The 12,111-nt window shown below is 40.1% G+C and overlaps 1 protein-coding gene across 1 annotated transcript in view; it reads right to left on the reverse strand.

Moving 5' to 3' along the window:
• SEMA4G (semaphorin 4G) overlaps positions 1-12,111 on the reverse strand; it is a 102,295-nt gene that overhangs the window by 45,522 nt on the left and 44,662 nt on the right. Inside the window, exon 3 of the mRNA XM_070945029.1 lies at positions 9,628-9,872. Coding sequence (XP_070801130.1) covers positions 9,628-9,748 — 121 coding nt within the window. The 5' untranslated portion in view covers positions 9,749-9,872. The remainder of the gene's footprint in view (positions 1-9,627; positions 9,873-12,111) is intronic.

Raw genomic sequence — 12,111 nt, forward strand, 5'->3', positions numbered from 1 at the left:
TAATATAGTGAATTGCTTTCTCAACCTTTATAAAGGCAATATTTGTGGGCTACAATGAATTTTCCTAATATTCGAAAGAACAACCATTCTTTAATTTATCCTGCCTAACAAATTCCTTCTAGTATAGTAATGATTGTGCCCATCCTAAATCCAGTGGTAATTAGCCAAGCCTTGAAACAACATGATCTTAAGAAATCCCAAGCTGCTGTGCGTTTAGTGGCCTTCCTAGGATTCTCCATTATCAAGATATTATCACAGGAATCAACAGCTGTTTACCCAGAGAATCTACAAAGTAGTTTTTAACCTTATCATTTCATACATTTTCTTGCAATCTTCTCAACACTTTATCTCTGATACAATTTGACAGAAATTTCATATGTGTTGTCTCTGCATGTTGAATGCCTCCTATTTGAATTTAACATCAAAAATAAGCCTATTTGGATCTTAAGAAAATGTTGGATTTTTTTTTTTTTAAATGTGAAAGTGTTTGAAATATAGAACTGAGAAATAAAACCCCATAAATCCCACCTTCCACATTGGCTGAGGAATTATAACAGTTTCAGTCCAACTAATATGCAGGTATACGAGGTGGAGAAAGCTGCCATCTCCCAATGCAATGTTAGCCACTGCAGTCTTATCTGCACATATTCAGCACACATTTTGAATGCTATAGTATTACTCTAGTATGAACAGCCATTCCAAAATCTAGGCAGGCAATTTAATGACCTGGACTTAGACCATCCATTGTCACTTGTTATAGAGGATTATGACTGAGTGGATGTCTTATTTCTTCACACTTTAAAAGAATTTCAGTGTTGTAGGATAAAAAAACCCTGGGGTAAGAAACTGACTCTGAAACTGAAGAACAGGTTATTTTTGATGTTCAAGATCTTAAAAACTTCATCCAAAGAGAAGCTGCAAGCACAAACTGCTTGCCAGGAAGAATTTTATGTTAGCCTTGTATACTTGAACGAGAGCAGCTATAAATATGTTGACATGTTTTATTGCTATCATTTCAGTCTCTTCTTTCAGGTCAGCTACATTAAACTTCGAAGGACACAACATTTCAAAACTTCCTTCTTCTTATAATAAACACTAAACAGAGATTTCAACATAGCTCCTGAGCTGTACCAATATTACAAATGAAATTCTGATATTTGGGCAATGTATGGCATTAAGTAAATTCAGTGGTAAATCGCAACAATACATTTAATACCGGTAATATATTCTCCACACACACAATACTTTTAGCCAAAATGTGTTTTGCTTGTTATTGGCTTAAAGTGAGAGTAAATCTATAATGAACTATGGTTTGCAATTCAGTGTGTTGCATGAACCCAGCAGCAGAGTTTATGAACGAAACCATAATCAAATAAACCATGCATAAATCCTAAAATAGACAACATGTGGGCTCTATACAGCTGCCACCAGAATTCTGAGACCACCATAGCAAAATTTAACAACAAAATAGCACCATTTTTGGTCTGTTTTTGAGATCTCGGACAGGAGTGGTTTGTTTCCAGGAAGCTTATTGCTCCCATCCCTATTCTTAAACCCATTCCAAAAAGACATCAAATTTGGTCTACACCTCTTGTGCTAAAACCACAGCCTCATCATATGGCCCTTGTTGGCCTCCAGAACAGTTTCTCAACCTTAGCAACTTTAAGATGTATGGACTCCAACTTCTAAAATTCTCCAGTCAGCACTTTTGGGGTTTTCTTTGTTTTTTTGCCAGTTTGGGTATTTCATTACAAGCAATTAATCTGATTATAGCATTCTACTGAAACTACTCTTTTATCATTAACCCTACTGGAAGACAGTCCTTCTGTTTGAGTGTGGTTCTGAAATTAAGGACGACACCAAGACTACTATTGGAGTACACAACATTGATGAAATGCTACATTGCAATAATTTGCTTCTGTCTTGATGGATACCTGTGCCAAAAAAGTGTTTCAAAATCTGCAACGTATTACAACAAGCCTTTGCTACCTTGAGGAGCAATGATACAATTTTTGTTTCTCCCAAGCATCCAGTTATGATGTAATGGTCCACATAAAAGAAAAGACTGGGAAGTAATATGCCAGATGACTTTAACAGAGCGAGCAGCAGCAGCAACCTACATGAGTTACCAATGGGTGCTTCAAGGAGCTAGATTCCATAAACAACACGATCCCAACTCCTATTGCTCTTATCAGTATCACTACTATTTGTAATGCCTTATTGCAATTTTGAACTCAGACTATGTCCCTGCATGGTCTCTCCTGTAACAGGCATTCCTATGCCTGGGTAGTTGCTTTGCACTTCCTTACTTTCATCTTGCCTAATTCTTTTGCTTTCTCTATTGTTCTTTCAAGGTAGTACTACAAAGAATGACCATCTTGTATTTACCACAAAAAAAGTTCAAAACCTGATCAGCATTGCCATAGGTAAACATGTTAGGGAAAAAAATAGCATGGCCGATAGTCAAGAGCACAACCAATTTCAATGTAAGATGCATATATTAGAGCAACATTACCTCAACAAGAATGAATTCTATGCCACTGCAGCATGATTGAAGCATGTGGAACACCAGTGAGTCAGAAGCATCTTACATACTAATCTGAAAATACATAATTTGGATCCTGACAGTTTAATATTTACAGGATTATTGCATGGAGATTATGCCAAACTTTCCATTGAATCTCAAGCCAACTGATATATTTGTAGTACCGGTAACTTCTGAATCTAGTGGAACACCCTGATGTAAAAACTGTCAAACATCACGAATATGAGCCATCATTTCCTTATGAGCAATATCCACTGAGAAGGTTGAGAACAGCAACAATTCAGAGGAAGAAAAGGGACAGAACTTCTGCCCTATTCAGTATAGCAATTATAGATGAATGAGATGCTGTTTTAGGAAATAGTCTGTTATTTATTCAGAGCAGCTCCTTAGAGACCAATTCAATTCTAACTAAAACACCATTAGAAAATCCAAGATTCCACTAACAAAACCGGCCAATGATCACTACTTTTCTCAATCTTCAGTTATCCTCTAGTTTCAGCAGCAGACCACTTGGCCCTTGTCATATACAGTATTTATTTATGTTGTCACTGTGGAACTAGGTTTCAAAACCATTTCAGAGTATATGTATATAACCATATAAGCTGTAACATTTATTTTACAGTACTTGAGTGCGATAGTGAGAGACTCTATATGGCTCATAAAATAAAAATATGTTGTAAACATAAAAAAGCTGAAATCATAAAGGAGATTAAATGTTCACATAAGTGTAATAAAATATAACTACTAGAGACAGCAGAGTCATAATCATGAGTAGCCTATCATGAAAAGGAATAGTTTCACCAACTCTCAGAGGTAGTACGAAAGGATTCCATGGTTAAAAGCACTCAATCTCACTCAGTAGTATAGTAGAACATGAAGGGATACACTCCTTCTATACAACTCCTGATATATATCATTCAAAAAAGCAGCCACAGCCATTTCAATCTCATATTCAAGGCCAGGCACTGGACTGAAAGGGATCCATATAATCCAGTTCTAACTTCCATAGATAACCCTTTTATCATTTCTCAATATTTTTTCCTACGAAGGGAAGACTGGAGACAGGATGTAAGTTGTGCAGATTTCAGTGGAACCACTTGCCTCCAGAAGTTGTGGATGCTCCAACACTGGAGGTTTTAAAGAAGAAGTTGGACAACCATTGGTCTGAAATGGCATACGGTTTCCTGCTTGAGCAAGGGATTGGACTAGGAGACCTCCAAGATCCCTTCCAATTCTGTTATTCTGTTGTTATTCTATTAAGAGGAGCTTTCATTTTCTTTTTCAAGATGGTGGACACAATTTTTTAAAGAACAATTTACACACACACATATCAAATTTACCACTGCTTTATCTCCACAATTCTGTTTTATCTTCCAAAATTCACTGGAATCTGCTGAATATGATCTGATATATAGTACTTATATGATAACATGATTAAAAATATTATCTGCAGGCTAGAATTAGTATTTACTACTAAATCACATTTCTTGCTTAACACTGTAAACCCAATCACATACTATAGACATAGAGAGATAGGATTTTATACAGAAGTCTTAATTGCAGTGCCAGGGGCTTTCTATAGTTAGAATGTCTCTTCAGATTTGAATTTTTAATGTAACAAAAGGTAAATACTATTCTGTACTTATTTAGTATAATAATTATACATATTCGTTGTATTTAATTAAATAAGCTTCAGCTAAATGTAAATGTACGTTAAATATAATCAAAGGCATGTTGGCCCTGGCATTGTCTATTTCTTCATATATTTCTCTTTGCTTTTAATATTGAAGATTCTGGCAAAACATTCAAGACCCAGAGAAAGTTCTGAGACTAAAATACTACTGTATTTCATTCATTGTTTTCCATTAACCATATAGACCTCACAAAAACAGAGGAATACATGAAAGCATTCAGATAACTGTTGAAAGCTGAGGAATAAAAGATCTGTGGCCAGAGAGGCAGGAAATGTTTGGGGTTTGCATTTTTCCTTATCCCTTTCCCATGGATGATTTCCTCACCTCCAGTGCTTCCATTTTCCCAACCTTTTTCACTACCTTAGCATATGTCAAAAAAATCTCAAAAAACCCACATTTTTCCTATCTTCTCAGCAAATTCATTGTTCCCCACTTGTTGTTTCTTTAACGCTAGAATGAAAAATGCTTCCCTGGTACCTCTATTTGATAATATAAATCTGCATGCCAGTTCCATCTTGGAAGTTGAATGCACAGACAAAAACAATTGCAATTAATTGCCCATACTGAAAATCCTGAATTCAGCAGCTTCAGCAAAACCAGCATCAAATGATAGTAGCATTTTCACTGGTGCCATACATTCCTTGAAGGAATTAACTATAATGAGACAGAGTTCAAAGGGCCATAAAGTCCAGGACCTGCACATGAGGTTGTGCCTGGCCCACCCTCTGCGATACTTTACCCAGCGTAGCAGGTCCTTCTGAACCTTTGAGATTGCAGGCAGTTCAGGACTGAAGTTTATAGACAGAGAACTGCATGATATTTTGGCTGCGAGGAAGGGCTCCCTCAACACAAGTCCTTGATCCTGCACACCCTTCTGGCTGGATAGCCTTGATGGCAATGAATGAAGCCTTGGGGGCACAGTCTTCATTTCAAAACAAACTTTGGAATTATGGTTGTGTTCACACGTGACATGCAACCTAGATTAACATACCGTTTTCCTGAAAATAAGACCCTGTCTTATAATTTTTTACCACCAAAAAAGACACCAGGTCTTATTTTTTTGGGGGGGGGGGATGTTGTCCACTCACCTCACTTGTGCGCTGGAGAGGCCTTCAGGAAAGCCTTGCCACCTTGCTGGCTGCAGAAGAAATGGACCGGCGTGATAGGTGTCGGAGTGAGGCCTGGCTGCAACTGTCCGAAGGTAAGTAGTAGGGCACTCCGCACCCCATCCCCACACTAATTTTTAACCGTGCACCCTGGAGTGGGCGGGGTCTTAATTAGGGCTTACTTTGGGGGTAGGGCTTATATTGTGTGCATGTATAAAATCAAGCTAGAACTTACTTTCGGAGTAGATCGTATTTTGGGGGAAACATGGTAAATCCATGAATCCTTTGTCCCTATAGCAAATGGTCGTGGCTTAATTTTATTGCCTAAATAATGCAATACAATGAGACTGTAACTACAACATGTTAGATCACCAACTACTCAAACCCATGTTAGCCTAGTTGAATAATAACAATAGCACTTAGACATATATACAGCTTCGTAGTACTTTACAGCCCCCTCTAAATGGGTTACAGAATCAGCATATTTCCCCCAACAATCTGGGTCCTCATTTTACTGACCTCAGAAGGATGGACAGCTGAGTCAACCTTGAACCAGTAAAAATCAAACTCTTGGCAGTGAGAATGCAGATTTAGCCTGCAATATTGCACTCTAACCATTGTGCCATCACGGCTCTCGGCAAACCCAGCCAGTATATCAGTATACCGTATTTTATGGTGTATAAGATGCACTTCCCTCCCCCCAAAAAAGTGGGTGGAAATGTCTGTGCATCTTATACAGCGAATGTTGCCGAAGCCCCGTCCACCCACTGGCCCCCACCCTTCGGCCTCTGCCTCCCAGCAATTTGCCTCCTTGCAGCAAACAGCAAACAGTCAGATTCAGCACAGCCTGATTTAGCACAAGCAGCTGATTGGTGGTTGGATCTGCCTCCCGGAATACCACCTATCAGCTGTTCCAAGCTGCGGGGATCGTCACTGCACATTGCCCACGTCGCTGCCCATCACCACCTGCATATGTTTCAGCCTCTGCACATCCCATTTTTGGCCTGTTCCACCTCTGCCTGGAATGGGCCAAAAATGGAACGTGCAGATATCAAAAATGGGGCGCAAGAAGGACAAAAATGGGGCATGCAGAGGTGGCGATAGGCAGCAGCAGTGATGGGCAGCAACGGTGGCAATGGGCGGTGGCAATCCCTGCAGCTTGGAACAGCTGATAGGCAGTATTCCAGGAGGCAGATCCAACTGCCAATCAGCTGTTTGTGCTAAATCAGGCTGTACTGAAACTGACCAGGCTGTTTGCTGTTTGCTGCAAGGAGGCAAATTGCTGGGAGGCAGAGGCAGATTTTTTTCCCCTTGCTTTCCTCCCCAAAAGTTGGGTGCGTCTTATAGTCTGGAGCATCTTATAGTCCGAAAAATATGATATGTTGTAACAGAAATGGTGGAAGAAAGCAATCTCATGTGGTGGAAGCTGTAGTTAACATTTATGGGTTATAGTGGGATATGGCAATAATGCAAAATGAATCCCTGCCCACCAATTTTTTCTGAATATTTTTTAAGGGAGAGATTAGCTGCTTGGTTTTAAAACTGTTAAGTTTTTTCTAAGGCTAGTACCCTGCCTAAAACTCTTGGAAGCTCTTTCTAATCTATCACTAATTACCCAAAAGTGTTCTAGTGGATGTAGAATTCATTTGCAGGTTCATGAAGCTCTGAGGCTACTTATTCTGTATTGCAGCACTCTTGATTTTCCAGTGCTTGAACCTAGTCTCCTTTGTGATTGAACTCACAGCATTTTTGAACAATGCCAGTAGTTTATACTGCTGTTAAACTTGTGTCCTGGCTTATTTGCTGACCTCTGGAGTAGCTACTGTTTTAGTCTGTGCTCTTGTCCTTTGGACTCATTGTTTTTTGCTTCTATGACCTGATCTAAGAGATTGTTGATTGGCCTCAGTTTGCTATTTGTTCTCTTAAACAGGAAAGGACAGAGATTATTCAAAGTTTTAGCATTATTCTGTGGTTGAAATTGACAAATTAAGTCTTCCAAGCCAGGTAACTACCCAGAGGCAGCCAACGTGAAACAGCTGTGGGCAAGGCAGCTCATGCAAATCAAATAGAATTCTTCCCCCTTTCCCTTGCCGTCATGAAGGAACTTCTGATCATGCGTTTCTAATACATGCAGATTCCCAGGAAAGTGGAGCCTGGGGATTTACACCAAGATGTTGATATAATCAGACATGCATGTTGAGGCGAAAGATAGCAGTGCTGACAGCTTCAACCTGGCATGTAATCATCAGTGGCAGCTCTCACACAGCTCTTAAAGCAGGATTTCCTCTCCCTTTCTGTTCCATAGTAAAATAAGGAACAATTCTAAGGGAAACAAACCTAACTGGGGCCTCTCAAAAGGGAGCCTTTCTTTTGCTAAAAACTCTCTCTAAAATAATCCATGAATGGTTGAACAAGCCAGTATCCGTGGTTTATTTAGGGAAGAGTTTCCCAATCTGGTATCCTTTGGTTGTGCAGAAGTGAGGTCCTTGACAATAAATCACCTGCTTTGGACTGCATAGGTTGGAGCCTATCCAAAGTATGATTAATTATTTCAAGATGGAACAATACATTTCACTGAAGGTAATAAAACTGATAGTTTTAATATTTTGGGTTTTCGTACAGTCCAGTTTACAGCATCATTAATGGTGACAGATGAAAGGAATCAGCACATTGCCATTATTATATCATTCATTCACATCATAGTGCACTCTCTCCACATTAATATTAATGGCTTATCTAACTCATGCAAATCACCAGTGTACAACAGTCCCTCATTGTTTCCAGCCTCACAAAACCAACGATGGTATCTCTTTGGTATTAACTCAGAAATCTATTAAGTTACAGTATCACAGAATTGTGAATGTTCTGGGATCCAGGGTAGCAATTCACAATTCTACCACCAAAAAATCAAGTGAGGACACCATAATTGGAATCAAAAATCAGAAACTACACAGCTAGTGCAATACTGGATGCAACTATCATCACTTTAGCATTAAAATCATAAATGAAGCACATACCTGTAAATAGCTCTATTAGCTTTACCCCAGGGGTCTGCAACCTTAAATACTCAAGGAGCCATTTGGACCCGTTTCCCACAGAAAAGAAAATACCGGGAGCCACAAAACCTGGGTGGGCGTGGCCAACTCGGTGTCACTCACTTCCACCAGTCACATGACACACACCCCTCAGCCATGCCTACCCAGCCAGTTATTAGGGCAGAGAACCAGTTGTTAAAAAACATCGGGAACCACAAAATCCTTTTGACATATCCCTCTCTCCCCTCCCTCCCTCCCTCCCTCCCTCCCTCTCTCCCCCCCTCCCTCTCTCTCTGTATCTCTCTCTGTCTCTCTCTGTCTCTGCCCTGGCCGCTTCTCCATCCCCTGCTGTTGCCCTTACCTTCTTAGGCCAGGCAAGGAGTGACTGGGAGGGGAGGGCCAGCCAGTGGTGGGATCACCTGACAGGAGCCACAGCAGAGGGCCCAAAGAATCGCATGCAGCTCCGGAGCAGCAGGTTGCTGACCCCTGCTCTGCCCTATTAGCAAAATTCAAGAAACTATGGAATAAATGCTTAATAATTCATTTATTTCATTCACTCTATACATGGATCTCTGATTGGTATATAGAGATAAGATTTAACTTGGTTAACTTCCTATAATCAAAACTGACTAACCAATATCCCATTTTAGAGGAGGCCAGATTTGGATCTTGGAAGAAGTAAATTTTTGCCAAAAAGATTTGAAAATTTCAAAACAGTCATACTGCATATTTCAAGATACTAGAATGTCTGCCACAAAAATGTTTGGAACACGATTTACACAGATTGCCTTGAAACATTTGCTTCATATTAGAATGTGTTTACTGTAGAATAATCTGAACTAAAGGGTCCCCCCCAGACTATCAATCCTCCTGCCCAACTTCAAGAAAACAGGCTGTGAAAAGAACATAGAGGTCAATAATTGAAGTACACTGAATTCCATGAACTTCATAATTTATAGCAAGCCATCATTTTTCTTTCTTTTTTTAAATACCCTCACCAACAGGCGGTTACAACGTGTCTACAAAATTAAATGTGTTAGCCTTGAAAATGTCACAGAAAATGTAGAAGAGAGAGAATCCAGAAATTTGCTTATACAAAACATGGAGTAGGCATGCATTTTGAATATTCACAAACATAAACACACACACCCCACGCATATACCCTACACATTATTCTTCACATGCATTCAAGATGCATCCAAATTAGCATGTCATATTAATTCCAGAAAACCAGAGATTTCCTTTACCGTTATAGACAATTGTTATACGGGGGGTGGCATCCAAATCTGCGGAAGACAACCTGGAAGGATATCCCATTATTGTGGCCACAGAGAGACCCATCAGATAAAACAGCACATTCTCTTTCATTTTCCTGGTCAACCAAGGCTGCTGCTCACAGGGCAAGACAGCCCTTTTCTACAAGTTTGCCTTCGATTGTTGGAAAAGTTTCCTGTTGACTCTACATGTGGCATCACAGGTTGCAAAGAAAACCCTGAAATAAAAAATAAAAGCTTTTTAAAAAATAATAATAATGCAATATTCCAGCACTAATATAACTGTCTAACCTACACCATCTTTCAAGTCAGACATTTGCTATGAATTTAACCCATATCTTTTAAAAGGTGAACTTCATTCAGCCTAAATCTGTGGAGCTGCACGGCAAATTGAATGTGTCCTTCAAGTTTCCCCCAAAATGGAGAGATATACAAAATACAGTCTGAGTACTTTGCATGATTTACCCTTGGCTTCCATATGACTGTAAACAGTTACCATATTTTCATGGAAGAAATAAAGGACAAATCTGAAAAGGGGGCAAATCTGAAAGTGTTTCATAAGAATAAGAAAATTGTTTAGGTTTATAACTTTCCTTTACAAATGAAAATTCAAGGGCAAAAACTAAAAATAGACAGAGAGACTGAAAGGAAATGAAGGACTGTCCTTTATCATTAAGGACATATGGTCACTGTTCCTGTAGATCAAGCAATTTCTACAGTACATCCCTGTCGAACTGTTCCACATCCCTGCCTCACCTTATATCCTGTATTAAGCCTCAGTTTTGTCTTATATTTTTCCCCATCATTTCAGGCAATAATTGTTCTGTTGTCAACCAATCTGTCATGTGTGGAAAACTGGCTTGCTGCTCTGAAAAGCCATTGACATCATAGCCCTAGCAAGACATTTTAAAAACTATTTTACTTTCCTAAATTTGAAAACTGCCCTCATTAAATCCCAATGCCACAAACAAATAGATCAAATGCCGTGGATCCTCTGGGGATAAGCTCTGCAGTGAGATTATAATAGTTTCAGTTAGAAAATATAGCTGAATTATTAAATAATTGATATTATATAAATTAAAAAATTTGGAGGAAAAGCTAGTTGTAAACAACTCTTTTAAGCATCTTATATATGACAAAAATGCCTAAATACAAACATGGAAATTGCTTAGGTGAAAATACTGAAAAGATACATTTAAATTTTTGCATTTTTATGTATTATATCATTTGTGCTTTAAAACAAACCCACAAAAATAGTCATTGTTTATTTAGTTTCAGATTTATTCTTAGAAAAGGAATAAAATTCTGATGTAGCTCTGCATTTCAATTCTTGCTATTAATACTTGGTATACAGGAACTCTCACGGCCAGGGGCTGTGAAGCGCATCGACCCCTTCTGCACCCGGAACTGCAAATCTTACAAAAAATCTTGTCAGCTGGGCGTTGTCCGGAGTTGCGAAGAGATCCATGGCTGGTCTGCCAAAGCGCTCCGTCAGCTCCTGAAATAAATTTGGATGCAGACGCCACTCTGCATGATCAATTGTGGCCCTGCTGAAGCAATCCGCCAGTACATTGGAGGCCCCTGCAATGTGCTCTGCCCTCAGGGACAGATGGAGCTTCTCCACCCAAAGACAGAGTCTTTCAGCTTCTTTCATAAGGGCCTTAGATTGGGCACCCCCTTGTTTGTTGATATGTGCCTTAGTGGCTACATTATCTGTCTGAATTAGCACGTGCCTACCGGCCACGATGTCCTGGAACTGTTGTAGAGCCAGATGGACTGCCCTGAGTTACAGTCAGTTTATATTGTGGGTCAGGTCTGCCTGCGACCATTGGCCCTGGAGATATGCTCCCCAGCCAAAAAGGCTAGCATCTGTCGTCATCGTCAGTGACTCCGGTTCCTTGAAAAGGCAACCTCTAGTAATTGCCCTGGAATCCCACCATGTCAGGGAATGGACTACGTCCTGTGTAAGTCTAACCTTGGATGGTAAATTGCTCCTGCCTGCCCTTTGAAAGGGGAGAAGGAACCATTGGAGTGCCCTGGCATGTAAAAATGCCCAAGGCACAACTGAAATGCAGGACACCATCTTCCCCAGAAACTGCAAAAGTATTGACAGGGGAACACCTCTGGACCCAGCATACCAGTTCTTTTATACTCGCCTATCGCTCCTGAGAGAGATATACCCTGCACTCCATGGTGTCTATCTCTGCCCCCAAATGCAGCAACCGGGTAGTCGGTATCAAATGACTCTTGCTGATATTGATTGAAAACCCATGCTCCTGAAGTACCTGGATGGTGACTCCTAGATCCCTATGCGCCTGGGATTCAGAGGTAGACTGAATCAGGATATCGTCCAGATAGCACTGGACGCACATGGGAACAGCCTGGAGGTGTGCTGCCAAGGCAGCTAGCAATTTGGTGAATGCCCTGGGCGCTGATGACAGGCCAAAGGACAAGGCC

The sequence above is a fragment of the Pituophis catenifer genome, unplaced genomic scaffold, assembly GCF_029215685.1.
Source record: "Pituophis catenifer annectens isolate HBS135680 unplaced genomic scaffold, rPitCat1.0.hap2 SCAF_6, whole genome shotgun sequence".
NCBI classification, from domain to species: Eukaryota; Metazoa; Chordata; class Lepidosauria; order Squamata; family Colubridae; genus Pituophis; species Pituophis catenifer.